At 51.3% G+C, this 14911-nt stretch overlaps 1 protein-coding gene across 9 annotated transcripts in view; it reads right to left on the reverse strand.

Moving 5' to 3' along the window:
- Positions 1-4202: 4202 nt before the first annotated feature.
- GATAD2A (GATA zinc finger domain containing 2A) overlaps positions 4203-14911 on the reverse strand; it is an 86260-nt gene continuing 75551 nt past the window's right edge. For 8 of the 9 annotated variants that reach the window (XM_023534576.1, XM_011366706.2, XM_011366704.2 and 5 more), the window contains 8 exons: positions 14381-14470; positions 13618-13749; positions 13287-13454; positions 11095-11374; positions 9514-9812; positions 8781-8855; positions 8313-8508; positions 4203-6071 (listed from right to left, as the gene is read on the reverse strand). In XM_023534576.1, the coding sequence (XP_023390344.1) occupies positions 5941-6071; positions 8313-8508; positions 8781-8855; positions 9514-9812; positions 11095-11374; positions 13287-13454; positions 13618-13749; positions 14381-14470 (1371 nt within the window). In that variant the 3' untranslated portion in view covers positions 4203-5940. The remainder of the gene's footprint in view (positions 6072-8312; positions 8509-8780; positions 8856-9513; positions 9813-11094; positions 11375-13286; positions 13455-13617; positions 13750-14380; positions 14471-14911) is intronic. The other variant, XM_011366707.2, reaches the window with a different exon arrangement.

Here is a 14911-nt window from a genome sequence, read left to right on the forward strand (position 1 = left end):
CATGACGTGCCTGTCGCTGGGGGGCGGTGCTCTCCGGGCGCCGCCCCAGTTGACACTTGCAATAAACTCGCTCTACCTCGCACCCGGCTCCAGCGATGGCCCATTTTACGAATGAGGGGTGAAGGAGTCGCTCCCCCGGGAGAAGGCAGGCGCGGGCGCTCCATTTTAGAGAAAAGCTTGTTAAGGTTCTTGGTCCAGTTCTCAAAAGGGAGTTGGGAGGATTCGAACCCAGACCTTTTGGGCTCCCTAGCCTGGGCAGAGTCGAAGGGGCTTTGAGATCGCACCCCTGGGTGGTGATGGTCCTGGGAATGGAGATGCTAGGCTGGGGAGCAGGGACCCAGCACTCTTCTCTTATTTAGGGACGGAACAGCGGGGCGGGGCTGTCTTGACATGAACAGCATTTACAGATGAGGAAATTGAGGCTTACACAGATGTCACCTGCCCAAGAACAGAGTTGGGATTTGAACTCAGATATTGCTGAAATGTGGTGGGGAGGTGGTGGAAGCTCTCCTTAGTGAGGGCCTTAATGAGGGTAAGAGTCTTGGCGGGGTGGAGGGCGGGGAGAGTCAAGGATGCGGTGTGAGTCCAGTCGGCCAGCTGGTCAGTTCAGTCCTTTCCATTCATGCATTTATTGGCCCCCTGCTCTGTTCCAAGTTCTGGGTCTCAGCAAAGAGGTTTAGATACATCCCTGCCCTCAATGAGGAGGCAAGTGAAAAGTCAAGTGTAAAAGAATTGAATGGAAATAAAAAAAACAAAAACAAAAAACAAAAAAACCCAAACAACTAAGTTGTGCTAAATGCCAGGAAGGGGGTGACCTAGGAGGGATAGAAGCAGATAAATGAGCTGAACCCTGAATCAGCCACTGGAAACAGCAGGAAAGTGTTCCACACACTCTCAAACGGGATGGAGCTGGTGTGTTTGAGTAATGCTGGAAAGCTCCTGTGGCTGGAATAGAGAGGGAGTGGAGAGGTAAAAGTGTCTGTCTGGAGAGGAGAAGTTAGGGGTTATTTTGCTGTGATAAGGTTACTGGTATGAGAAACGTTTCCCTGAGCCTTAATCCTACCCACCTCCATCTGAAGCCCATGACCAGTCTCTAAGAAGGCTGGTCAGCTTGTGGGTCTTACCATGCCCCACCCCTGCTCACTCAGCCTCCATGACTCTCAAGTGCCAGCTCTCCCCTCATTCCCTTCAAATAGGCTGTGGCCTCACCTCTTTTTGCAGATGAGGAAACTGAAGCTAAGGTAGGGGAAGTGCCTTGCCTCCAATCCTGGTTCACATCTGAGCTAAGACAAACCCAAACCCTTCTGGTTTACCTTTCTGCCCTCTCCTGACCTAGATCATACCTTGGGCTCTGCATCTGGACAGAATGCCATCATAGGGGTTGTTGGGAAGGGCTGTGGCTCACTGGTGGACCGTATTTAAGCCTTCTCAAGGCTCCTGTTGCACTCAATAAAACCTACATTATCACCCCTTTTCCTGAAGTCCAGCCACACTACTTTTCTCAGCCTCGACCTGTCAGGCTTGGGCACACGTCTCAGAATTCACTGGCTGTTCCCACTCCCAGCACTTTCCCCCTCGCTTCATTCAAGAATTGGCCTAAAATGTCTCCTCTTTGTGAGGCTGTTCTTTCCTTTTGCCCTTTGTCACAGGTGCAATCCCCATGCTTGGGGTGTGGCACATGCCTTTTTCTGTCCCTCACTAATGAATCTGCACGAGCAATGGACACAAGTATTCTCCCGTCCCATAGCCAGAGAGCCATGGCTTGGGTCAAAGGGGACAAAGTCAGAGACCAGAGAAAGTGTCCCATTTGTTAGCTGAAGAAACATACTTGTCCCTGGTCCATTGAGCCTGTGGCTGGATCCAGCAGACTCACTTGAGGGCTGAGTGCAGAGCCCCCAAGAGAGCAACAGTAAGTGTGCTTCTTGTAGCCAGTGTTGGAACATGGGGCACCAATCAGGATGTTACAGGTAGACCAGGATAGGTTTGGACTTGTCAATTAGTTCTGTGCCTGCTCAGGTGAAACCAAGCTGGTTGTTGGGGAGGGCAGTTAGCCCTCCAGCTAAAGGCAGGAATGCCTCAACAACAACAACAACAAAAAAACAGTAAAAACACAAAAGCACCTAGGAAAACAATGGTAACGCTACCAAAGTGATCACAGGTCTCACAATAAATAAAATTTGGAATTGTGTCCTCTGAAAACAAATTTTCACCAGTGATTATTCATTTCAGGGCCTGGCTAGGTAGCTCCGTCTGTACTTAGAACCCACATCTGTAATAGCATGTCCTGCAGCAAAGACACCCAATGTGGAGCCAAGCCTGAAAAGCACTCCAGAAAAACCCACCACTCCAGGGTGGAGGCTAGAAGGGGCTAAGAGACTGTCACCACTCCCCCAGGTCACAAAGTCCCAGGCCTTGTAAAGATGTGGAGGCCCGGAAGTGAGACCATGGTGCCCAGTTGGAGAGGACTACTCCAGGAGAAGTGAAGTCTGAAAGAAGCCCAAGATGTCTCATCCTTTGCTGCACCTCCCTGAGTCTCCAACCTGCCCCAAAGCTGGGACAAAACAATGCAGGTAAACCAGGGCCAAGGGGACAAAAGAAAAATACAACGAACACATAGTCCATTTCTTTATTGTCTTTCAGATTCTAAAACTTCCTGACACCACGTATAGCCATTGATTCCAACCTGTTTATTGGAACTTCTATTCTGGTTTAGTGGTCAACTTTTACATTATCAAAGATTTAGTCACAATAAATACAAGTGACCCCCCCTCAAAAAAAAAAAGCCACCTCCCAAATACCCTGCACTAGTGTAACCGTTTATTACACTTTTAAGGATTATAAAACAGCTGTCTAAAAAAGCTCAGTCCAAGTCCTTTAGGCAAATGTTATATGCAGCATAACTCGGCATCAAAGAAAAACCCTGTGGCAGAGCAGTAAGGACCACCTTTTCTATTTACACCCCTGTGATGAGAATGTTTATATTACTTGTACAAAAAACTTCATGTCTCTCCATCCACTGGAGTGACATGTGGGACATATAGCAGGGCTGCACTCAGTTGCCTCTTTCATTTCCTCTGCCCTGGGGCGAGATTTTTGCTTCTTAAGAGGACATACAGGACTAAAGGCACTCTGGAGAAGGATCATCCTTGGCCTTGCTTGTCAAAGGTGTGGGTCCCAGCATCACAGTTGGAATACTGAGACCAAAGTCCCCATGACATTGACAAGATGGCCCAGAGCCATGGATGGCTCTAAGGGGACATGTGTCTATCTGTGCACATACATGTGCACTTGGCCATTTTAAACCTGCTCTCCCACCAAAACAGGGAAGGAATAAGCTTTGTAAACTCCCACCCCACTCCACAGAGTGGCCATTTTAAGTTTCTAGTTGCTGTCAGAGGTTTGCGTCAGATAACAAGGGGCTATTATAAATTGCCATTTGGGCCTGAGGGCTCCCACATTCTCACTGCTCCTCGGAACCAGGTCCTCTCAGACCTAACGCACCCATGGGGAGACGAGGCCCCAAGCACTGTAGCAGATCTTGAGTGGGGTGAGCTTTGCTGCTGGAAGAACACCCTTAATGTTAACATCCTTTCCTAGTATATTCAAACCCCACCTAGAAAGGGATTTAATAATGTCTTTCCTGTAGGATCTTAAAGTTTATCACACAACCACCCATTTGGAGATTGTTACAGAAGTTACACCGCAAAGGGAGAAACTAAAGAAAAGCGGGGGAAATTTGAGACAGTAGAATGAACTAAATATGAAAGCTTCTCAAATTCTTGTCCCTTCTTAAAAAGCTATGTTTCCAGCACAGTTAAGTCATCTCTGATGAGAATGTGCTTGGGAATGCTGGGCTGGAGAAGGCAGAACCAGAGCCTCACTGTCCCATCCTCCGCCAGAGGTGGTCTGGCAAGGAGAGATGAGGTGGAGAGGGGAGGAGAGGTGGTTCTGGAGTGCAGTGATAAGCCAGGTTTTGGTGGGACTTGGGGGCAAACATGTGCCCCCCAGTCACAGACCCAGTCACCCCTGGCTGGAAAGTGACAACCCTACAGCATCCCACCAGTGCAGAGGTGACGTTGGCCTGGACACGATTCTGTTACTACCTAGGACTGAGGCCTATTTGCTGGGAGTGGCCAGCTGAGCGCTCCTTGTTGGAGGATTTGGAGTCTGGCCGGTGTCACTGAACAGAGAGGGCTAACAGCTCAAGGTAGTATAAGACAGATATTTATTTGCCAGGCACACAGAAAAATGCGAGGAATAGAAACGCTTGCATACTTTTGAGTTTTTGGTGTAAAATCACACCCTTTCCCCCCACTCCTGAATGTCAATTTCCCTCTTTCCCCCCAAATCCCTGGATCTGGTAATGAAAGCCACCCTTCCCTGCCCTCCCCTCCTTCAGCCCATCTAGTCAAAACAAAAATCAATGAGAAATTTGGGGTTTTACACAACAAAAACTTAGAACATTTTGCAAAACTAGGTCCTCTACCTAGGTCTTCTACCGCATGTCAAAAATGTTTTCTAAACACTGATATTCACACAACATGAGAGAGGGGGTTAAATGAGCCTTTATTAGAATGTTGAAGCAGTGTGTTCGAAGAAGGCGGCCCTACAAAATAAGGGTTTTAAATTAAGTCCCTAACTGCATGGACAGGAAAACCAGGACTGGGGCTGAAGTGGGGAGCGGCATACTCCATCTCCACAATGACACATGTGCATGCACACATGGATGCCCTTGCATCAGCATGGAGCCAGCCCCGTGTACAGCACACACAGGACAGCTTCTGCCTTTCCTCATGGAACCAATTTTTAAGGAGTGGGAGAAACCAAAATGAAACACAACTAAGAGCAGACCTGATCCTTTGTAAGACATTTCTGTAGACTCTAAAGAGGATTAAAAAAAAAAAAAAAAGTCCAAAGGCGAACGCTGGCGGCATGGCCCTGCTTTAAGGGAAAGTTCTAAACTAGACCCAAACGGAAACCCTGAAGTCTGTGGCGGGGGAGGGATGCCTCCCCACCTGATACACCTAACGGGAGCACAGGCCAGGGCAGCTTGGGATGATGTCCATCAAAATAAGTAGGAAAAGAAAAGGAAAAAATTTAATAAAATAAACCACAACAACAAAAAAACACAACAGCCTGCCCCTCCAACTTCTCGCTCAGGCTCTGGACGTTGCTGCCAGTTCTCTCCACCCTCCTCCGTAGGCAACGGCACAGCTTCCAGGATCCCGGGCTCTGTAGCTGGGTCTGGGCTGCAGTTTGTTCTTCTGCTAAGTGTGGGAGGTCGGGGGGTTCCTGGATGAGCAGCAGCACAGGCCTTCCTCCGCTGGAGAGAGCGAGGGCTGGTTGCTCATCGGCCCACCCTCTGGGTCATGGGGGCCGTGCTTGACAGAACCCCTGGGTCTGCACGGTTTACTTAAACTCCATCATTGTGAGGTGATTAAAAAAAAAAATCTGTCAACCTAGAGATTGCCGTGAAGGAAGGCAGTCAAAGATTGGGAAGCTAAGACGGGAAAAAGCAAAAACAAAACAGAATGCTCCGCTCAACTTCAGAAGCCCCGGCGCCAGTCTTGCCCTAGTGTGTTGTGTCACAGTGTCCAGGCTGCCTGTGCGCCTTGTGGGGGCTGAAGGGGAGGGTGGGAGCAGAACTAGCCCCCGAGGTCCGCTTTTCTGCTGGTGTTGGGCAAACTAAAGGCAAAGAAAGGAGGAAAGCCCACGGGAAAGGTCCCCCAGTGATAATCCTCATCCACCTGTGAAGCAGCCCCGCAGCCGTGATGAGACTTTGTGGCGACAAGACTTCGCAGCCAAGAACGGAGCTCTTGCTTCTGCAGCATGGCTGACGCTTGCTCACTCTCTCAGGGAGCAGGGTGTCTTCCTGAGCGGAGGGTGGCGGGCCAGGTGGGAGGGAGGTGGGAGCCTGTTCTCCATTGGGCCAGGCTCACACTATTTCCACGTGGCCGACTGGGGGATGGAGCGTGGCGGGATCATGTCCAGGAGGTACTCCCGCTGGCGGTCCACCGCGGAGGAGGTCTTGTGCACCGCCAAGCTTGGGCTGACAAATGCAAGGGCCCCACCTACAACAGAACAGAGCAACATGCTGAGATAGCTCCAGTCAGGCAGAGACTGCCAAGAGGACCCCAGCCTCAGCGGGGCCAACGGAGCTTGGGTGGTTAAAATCCCAGTCTCAGACCCAAAGAGAATTTATGAAATAACTCAATCACCTTCACAATGTTCTCAGACTCTGCCGTGGTAAGAGATTCCATCAGCTCTCTGAGGGTTTGTAAACTGAGGTGTTCACCACAGTGCAGTTTAGAACAGTGAAAAATCACAAATGACTAAACTGGGAAACTGGAAAATCAGTATGATGGAATACTATGCAGCCATTAAAGGTGCTAAGGTAACATTCTCTCAAACTATTCAGAGGGACACAGACTGGTGAACACAGCATGATTCCCTCTGTAGGACACTAGACACACATGACATTCAAGTGAAGAGGCAGATTGAGGAAAGGTCCTAAGTGCTACATTTGTTCTTTTGGGGTAGAAAGTACCCGCCATTGCCATCACCCTCTCTTTTTATATTCTCCAAATATCTCCAATGAACAAGTTTCACTTTAGTAACTGGAAAATGAAGAAATGACCCCGACACATAAACACACTAAGGTTTTGGCTGGCCTGGCATAAGGACTGCCCTAGATCCACAGCTACAGCAAGGCCCCCCCAGAGTCACTGCATTACTCCAACAGTACTTCGGATGGACATTGATACACTTTGTGGAACAGGGTCCTGAGGTCAAATGCACTCGGGAGCCCTCCTTGAGCATTTGGGGCAGCACTGCCAACGAGATCCCACCCAGTTTTCCTCAACTCACCACCCAGAAACCCAGGGTAACTGCTGGCAAAATTCTCCTGGGAAGTGAAGCTTCTAAGCCTTGCGCTGGCAAAATTCTCCTGGGAAGTGAAGCTTCTAAGCCTTGACACTTTTACCTCTGACCCAACAGTTGAACACAGCAACTATTTATTCCTTCGGATTCCCTTTCAAACATTACCCTTTAGTGCATACATTGTTTTCAAATGGTTGCTATCACTTACTTCATATACCTTCAAATTTCCCAGGAAAGGAATTCCTGACCAGCCTGTGAGTTCTTAGTTGTATCTTACCCACGCTGAGCAAAAGTCTCTCTGCTTGTATTGTTTACAAATGCTCTCGACTCTCCAGGTGGCCCTAATTCTTCTGTAGTTGGACAAACGTTCTCCCTTCCCTGAGCTCCTCTCCTGAGGGAAGCTCTGAGACGTGGGCATGTCTCTAATCCATGGTCAGCTGCGTGCACAGTGGGCTCCTGTGTTTCACATTTGCATAGACAGGCCAGCTTTCCCAAGTCTGACTGGGGTCTATCATATGATGGCGCCCCTTCTTCCTACAGGGGTGTGGCAGGTACTCGTTCCCACAAGGAGTGCTCACTCCTCTTCATTCAGCCTTTTATGCCTACCGTTCACTTTCCCATTTCTGATGGACACAAGAAATACCCAACTTTCATCTTAATGCCAGCATATAAATGATATAATACTGTACACCTAAAACTAACCAATGTCACCCCAATAAATTTTAAAAAATAATAAAATAAAAAACAGAATGACCGAGGATGGTGGTAGGACTGTAGAAAGCTGAAAATCCTCCACCTGAGGGTCTCCTGAGGGTCTCCTGGGTCGTTCTTCAGAGGCCTTTGCTGCCAACCTCAATTAAAATCTCAGTCTCCACCCCAGGGACACTCTTCCCCTCCCTGCATTCTTGTTTTATTCACACTTTTCACCACTTGACCTATCCAAGGTAGAACGTGGAAAGAGAATATGCCATAAAGCAGGGAATAAAGGACACTGGCTGAGCAAGTAACAGAGTTAGTGCAGCAGGAAAGGCAAAACCTAACACTAACAGGCATTCCTATGGCGGAGGGGAGGGGGCGCACATGAGTTGTCAAGGTGAGCATCTACGGTGACAGGAGTCCACTGAATGGCAGGGGTGACAGTGCCTGAACTGGGTCTGCCCTATGTTTCGGGTCAAGGGCTGAGAGTTTTGGTACAAAGCGTGAAGATAGCGAGGGCAATCAGCATCTACCCAGGGCTGGCACTTGCTCAAGGTGTCCTATTTAGTAAACAAAAGAGATTCTGCATGAGGGTCAGGGAGCAGGCCTGGGAGTTCAGGGCCCTTTGTGCCATTTCCCTTCAACCTGTGTGTATGCACATCTTCGTTAAAAATAAAGAAGGGATGGACCCAACCATGGCAAGATCCCTACTTTTGAGCCCTGCAGAGGCCACCCACCTGTACTCAGGGGTGCCTTCTTCCAGTTGGAGGTGGCATTGCTCTTGCCGGCACTCACGGCTCTCTCGGAATGTCTGCCGGTCCTGCTGACGAGGGCTGTGGCTGAGGCTGCATTCTGCAGTTTGGGTGACTGACTGAATGTGTGCAGCACGCTTCTGGGTGTCGTGGCCGAGCCCCGGGACAGCTGGCTGGAGGCCTACAGTGGAGAAGAGGGTGTGATGGCTCACGTGGGGAAGGGGGCGCAAAGGGCGAGACGCTCAGTGCAGCCTCTCCTTGCTCTGGCCGACCTCTTCCCACCCACATGGGGTCCCTAAAGTCCAAAATCAGGAGACCAGGTAAGTTATACCAAGAGGGGAGGGGAAGGAAATAGAGACAGACAGACACGCAGGCAGCTGACGTGGTCACAGTCTGGGGTGGAGGGCTGGTTGGTGGTGCGGCGCAGGGGGCTCCCAGCACTGCAGTTCTGACCTGTAGCACAGCCCCGTTACTCCAGTCGCGGGCTTCTCCTGAGCGGAACGCCAACTTACGCCGGGGTTTTATGACCTACACAAACGGGGGTTGAAATCAAGGTCAGCACCATCCACAGTCCGGCCTAGGTGGACCTAGAGTGACCAAAGGGCAGCAGCTGTGGCCACACAAGGCCTAGTCCCCACAGGACAGGCCGCTTCCTGAGGGCAGTGTGGCCTCCCACTATGGAGGGACCTCGAGAAGATGTGGTCATTAGTGAATTACAAATGACTTCCAAGGATACAAAAAACTGCCAACAGGAAGCTTTGGGTCGACAGGGGGTGGGAAAGCAAAGCATTAAAAAAAGCAACCGAAAAAAAAATTTCAAACTTGCTTCTCTCCTTAATTTAGCTAGAACATTTCTTCCAAACGCCCCTTGTATCTCAATGTGGCTTTCAGAAAGTCCTCTTAGACAAGAAGTACTTGTCAGCTGGCACAACGCGCGTGAAAGCTACAAAATCTAAAGAAACTGCAAATTAGTATTTTCACCACCAAACACCACCATTAAACGCAATTTAGACGCACAGTTAACAATCGGGCAGATGCTCGCCGCGAGTGTGGGGAAGAACACCAGAACATTCTGCCTGCTAGCAGTAACTCTCTGCCAGGGAACAGGACTCTCGCCTGAGGGCAGGGCCCCAGCCTGGCTCCCAGGCCTTGGGGCTGTGTTTCTGGCTCCCGGACAAGGACTCACCTGCTTCAGCGCGGGGTGGGTGGTGGTGGCAGGCTCAGCTTTGGCCTGCACAGGAGCAGTGCCCTGCTGCAGGAGACGCTGCTCGATCTCCTGTTCCTGCTGCAGTGCCTTCACGAAGGCAGCCTTCAGCCGGCTAGTGTGCTCCACTTTGAGTGCCTTCTTTTGGTTGGACGCCATGCAGTTCTCGCACATGATGGCGCCGCCCTTCTCCTCCCGCCAGCGGCACGTGAAGTCCGTCTTGCACTGTGCGCACATGTAGGGCTCCCGGGACAGCACTACAGCCGCTGACATTCTGCCTGCTGCAGGGGAAGAAGAGTAGGCTCACATCAAAGAACAGGACACTGTCAGAACCCCCACCACCTCCAGGTGAGGTGCGTGACAGAGCAGGAACAGTGCCCTGGGCCATGTGGCCCAGTGGGCATCAGAAAACCAAAGCGTCAGTCAACATCATCTGTTCTTTCCGCAAAAACGTATTAGGCACTGACTATGTGCAGACACTGGGCCAGCCTCATGGAAGCTTTGCTAGCCAAAGCTTTGGAAATGCCATGGGTTAGGCATCCTTGGTATGAACTCTCAAAAACAGTGCCATCGGCTTGGCTTCTGCTGATTGCCTTGCCACTCACAGTGCAAGAACAAGGAGGCATTAAGTCCCGACTTGGCCTCCCATCCATCCTTCCTATACTGGCCGTGGAATAACTCTTTTGCCAATAATATCACCTCATAAAGGAGACACCAAAGGGAGCCTGCACCCTTCCCCACTGGGCCTGGTTCTGGAGCCCTGTGGTCCCTCAAGGCGGCCTAACAGGTAGAGCCCATCAGCTCCTCCCCTGTTCCCCTGGACCATTTATGGTCCTGCCTCCTCCCCAGCTCTGAGGATCTGATAAGATCATATAAGTAGAGTGTTCAGGCTGGCTGACCAATTAATGTCACTACCAGCTCCATCTCAGGGCACAAGTATCCTCAGTTCAGTGTCTGGTGAAGGCTCCCTAATGGCCAACATGGCCTCTACTTCTTTTCTAGTATTGGTTTTGATTACTATCCTGTTTATACCCTTTTATTCCTAAAACTTCTTAACACTCAGATGTGCTTTCTAAACTGTTTCCAAAGATAACGATCGAGCGAGTTTGGCTCTGGTGTCGATATCCCCACTCTCCCACGCTGGGGGATCCGAGCACTCCAGGCTCTGGGAACTTCCACCTCTGTGATGACTTCCTACCTGGAAGCAAAGCCTATCACGTCAGCCTCCCACAGGCACCCCTCCTCACTGACCGCCCATCTGCCCTACAGCACACCAACACCACAGGGCCACTGCTTGTCCCCCTGGACCATATGTACAAGACCTTGGACCTTGGCTCTCAAGATGCCCTAACAAGAAAGGTGCCTGCAATGTGTTTAAGAAGCTATCACACCTCACGGCAAGCAGAACTAATGACCAAACATCATCCATAATATCCGCACTTCAAGATAATTCTAGGTACACTGTAGGTGCACTGACATGTGCTGTGCACTGAAAAAAAACCCTATGTAACAGAAACTTCAGCGGCAAGAGATAAAAACAGCCCTAGCACAAGGCCCACTCACCTTGAGTCTCCAGCAGATTCTGTACCACCTCTTCCAGGCCGACCAGGTAGATGAATTCGTTGTTGGCAGCACTGGGCAGGAAGTTCATCTCTGGGGCGGGGGGCTTGGGAGGGGGGATTTCAAGCAGCGTCTTCTCAAGCTGTTTGCGCAGTGCGAGCTTGGCGGCTGCCTGTCGACTGGCTGGAGAATCAGCAGACGTGACCACGGAGGCCACGCTGGTGGGGGTAGAGTTGGCCTGAGCAGAAGTGGCTGTCGTCCCTTTCAGCGAGGCTTGGGAGGGCTTTTGGGAGACAACAACCTGGTCAGGGTACTAGGGGCACCCCGCCCTGAGGCAGGACCCATCGCTGCACCCACTGCCCAAGTCAGCACCATTATCTGCACTGACAGAGAGTCCTTAAGATAGAAATTCCCAGCTGCCTGACACCTGTGAGCAGCAGGCAGCGTAGCATTAAACTGTTCAGCCTGAGCAAGAACCAATTTCATAAGCATGCTTCCTGAGGCTTGATATCCGATAAACTGTACATGTTTAAAATCTATAATATGCTGCATTTTGCCACAGGAGGACACCCATGAAGCCACCAGGACAATGGGCACTCCCTAACCAGGACAATGGGCACTCCCTCAGTTATGGCCTCCTAACCCCCATCCAGGCAGCATGGCCACTGTCCTGATTCTACAGCCTGGCCCTCCTTCCAGCATAGGTCTGGGCGGTCTCCTTCCTTGCAGGAGTGCAATGGTGGCTCAAGCAGCACCTGTGGCATTTCCCTTGTGAGCATCTTTATGTGTGTTTGTTAGGAAACACTAATGTTTTAGTCACCTCATGTGTCCTCATCAGAGTTGCAAGAGAAAATATAGCTCCTGCACCAGCCCCTGCCCTTCTCCCCTCTCAACTCTTGCTGATCCTGCGCTACTTTCTCATCTTTGTCTGGCCCCAGGGGCTGATATTCCATCATCTCCTTGCTCCAGTCAGTCCACTGACCCCCAACACTGTCAAGTGCTCTCTCCAAAACATGGAGCTGACCATGCCAGTTCCTTTAACTTTGTTAGGCTGAAGAACCTCCTGGAAATCTGAGGAAAGCTGCATATACCATCCCCAGGAAAATGCACACACTTGACAACTAGCCCACAATTCATCACAAAGCTTGGGAAGCCTGGGATGCTTTCCCAGGACCTCTACCCCCACAGAGGGTCTCTGGAGCTGACGAGGCTCCCTAAAATAAAGGATACCACTGCAGCACCTTGGCCTAGCCAACCCCCTACTGACCAATCAGCAAGTTCCTCCTTGTTTCCTTCTCAGGTTCTTTACCCCATAGACAGCAGAACCCCACACCGTGCCTGCTTTCCATCTTCCTGGCACACTAAGCCAGGAACAGGGTCTGGCACACGAAAGGGGTACAATCGAGGTTTATGGCGTAAATGAACTGCCAGGACAACCTCATGTGGTAGAAGTACTGCACTTGAATCCCACCTAGAGGAGGCAGGGACGCTGCTCAGAGCCCTGAGGGTTGGGTTCTTGGAGGAAGGTATGCAAGGATGCACCAGGCCAATGGCAGTAGAGAAGCTAACTCGCCCATCAGCAAAAGTCCCTGCAGACCCAGTAATTTTATCTGTCAATGAAGCTCTTGCTTCCAGCCTGCCCTCCTCCCCTAGTCCTGCTGTCTTCTTGGCTCTGCTGGGTGAGGACAGATCCGCCCCATCTCAGAGGCTCTGTCCAGAGGTGAAGCGATGTGTGGCTAAGAATAGATGTGCTGGTACTATGAGGACATCAGCAGACACGCTCTCCTCACATGCTTGTGCCTGAAAGGGGGAGGGTAGGGAGGGCTCTGGTGCCCCCTAGCTGTCTCCAGGCTCATCAGACGCCTCACCTGGTTTCATCTGTCCTCCCCAAACCTGCCTCCCACAACCCCTCAGCCTCCCCATGGCTCTGCTCATGTCTGCAACCCTTTCCCTCTCAACAGCTCTCTACCTCTGTCATGAGGCAGATCTGAACACAGGACTCCTGCCTGCAACCTTCATGCCTGAAAGGTCCCAAGGAGCTCAAGTCCAAATACCATGGGGCCTCCTGAGGCCTCACCTGACTTTGAGGGAGCAGGTAGGTTATGCTGAACCACCCCACTGTGGCTCAGGACCATGGGCCCTTTCAGGGGCAGCTGTATGGCGCACTCCCCATGCTGGCACAGCATGACCCTTACCTGCGGGATGTTGACGAGCAGACTGGTGTTGGGGACGTTGGCGACGCGAATAAGGCCCTGCTGGATGATTCTTTGCCCCTGGATTTGCACACTGGGCACAGATGCCCGGGGGGCCAGGAGAAGTGGTGGTGGCCCCGTGCTGGAATGTTGTCTGATGTTGTGGATTTGCTGTGGGGTGGGGACAAGACAATGATGGACCATGGAGGGAGGCAGAGAAGGGCTGGGCTCCACAGCCCCCAGCCTGAGGACTGAGACAGGTCATTCTCACAAGGTAGACGGTTACTTGGGGCTGCCCTGCTGTATTCCTGTCCTGAGCATGCACCCTGCTCACCTGGGCCCCCCTGACGAGTGGGGGCATGACGACCTGTGAGCTCGCCTGTGGCCCCAGCTTTGAGGACACCTGCTGCCCGCCTCGAACCAGGGGTGGTGGAATGACACTGCCAGGCATTCGAGTCGAAGAGGTCTGTCAATGACACCAATCCCTAGATCTTACATGACTTTTTTTTTTAACAAACAGGTTTGCTGTTTCTGTAAAACCACATACTTAACAAAAAAAAGGAGGGAGTAGGAGAAAAAATACAGAACAAGGAACACAGACTCCAACATGAGCCTCATAAACCTGGGCTCAGTCAGGACACAGGACACACCACAGTAAGAGTCTAGCCAACCACTATTGGCACCGCCACCTGCTGGTGTGAGCTGGGGGCTTGGGACAGTTTGAGGGGAGCAAGGCTCCTGTTGAGACCTCAGTCCTGTGGCTGAGGGTGAGAACTCTGCCTGTCTCACCCTGTGGGGAGAGGAAGCTTTGAGCCCCGCTGAGACAAGGCCCAGCCAGGCCCCACAATTGCCCCTGGGAGACTCAGAACAAAAGGAGCTCAGTCTGTCTAGGTAGGATCCTAGTCCCCTCTCCTGTCTTGCCAGGGGCAGTCATGGAGGGGGCCTCCCATGTGATTTATGATGTCAACAGTGGCCTAGTCTGGAGCATGAACATGCTTTTATGTTTGGGCCACTGGCAGGAAAACTTCAGTTTAATCAGAAAGAATGGGTAGCCTTTCTCAGGGTGGCTCAGGAGCCCGATGAAGAGGGAAACTGACCTGAAGTGATGGCTTGCCGGAAGGAATGTTCTGGGTGCCCCGAACAAGCGGGGGAGGGGTGGTCACGGTGCTCCCAGCGGAGCCTGCGGGCTGCAAGAGAGCAGGACACAGATGATGAGAAGGCCACCAGCCCTATACCCCACCATGTAATCCTGACAGAGGATTGGTTTTCTTCCTCCTCCAAAGGTCCCAGGCTCTCAAAGGTTCTGCTTCCAGCCTGGTAAGTGGCCCCCGTCTATCTGCAGCAGGAAAAGACATGTTCAAATGGGCAGAGGAGCGCTTTTCTTCCTCACCCCCTGGAGACTCTTGGCATCACTCTGTGGTTCAGCTGCTGGCTTGGACTGACGATGAGAAAGGACCTGGGGCCTGGACAGGTTGGTTAATCCCAACTGTGGGATTCTTAAAGTCATATATTCCACTATGGAATGGATAGTGACAAACTTGGGTTTGTCACTTCACTGTGTCTTCAACAACTGATGAGGAAACAAGTAACAGGTAGGCTCTGTTCACCATGAGATTAACAGAGGTCAG

The sequence above is a fragment of the Pteropus vampyrus genome, unplaced genomic scaffold (genome assembly GCF_000151845.1).
Source record: "Pteropus vampyrus isolate Shadow unplaced genomic scaffold, Pvam_2.0 Scaffold126, whole genome shotgun sequence".
Lineage (NCBI taxonomy): Eukaryota > Metazoa > Chordata > Mammalia > Chiroptera > Pteropodidae > Pteropus > Pteropus vampyrus.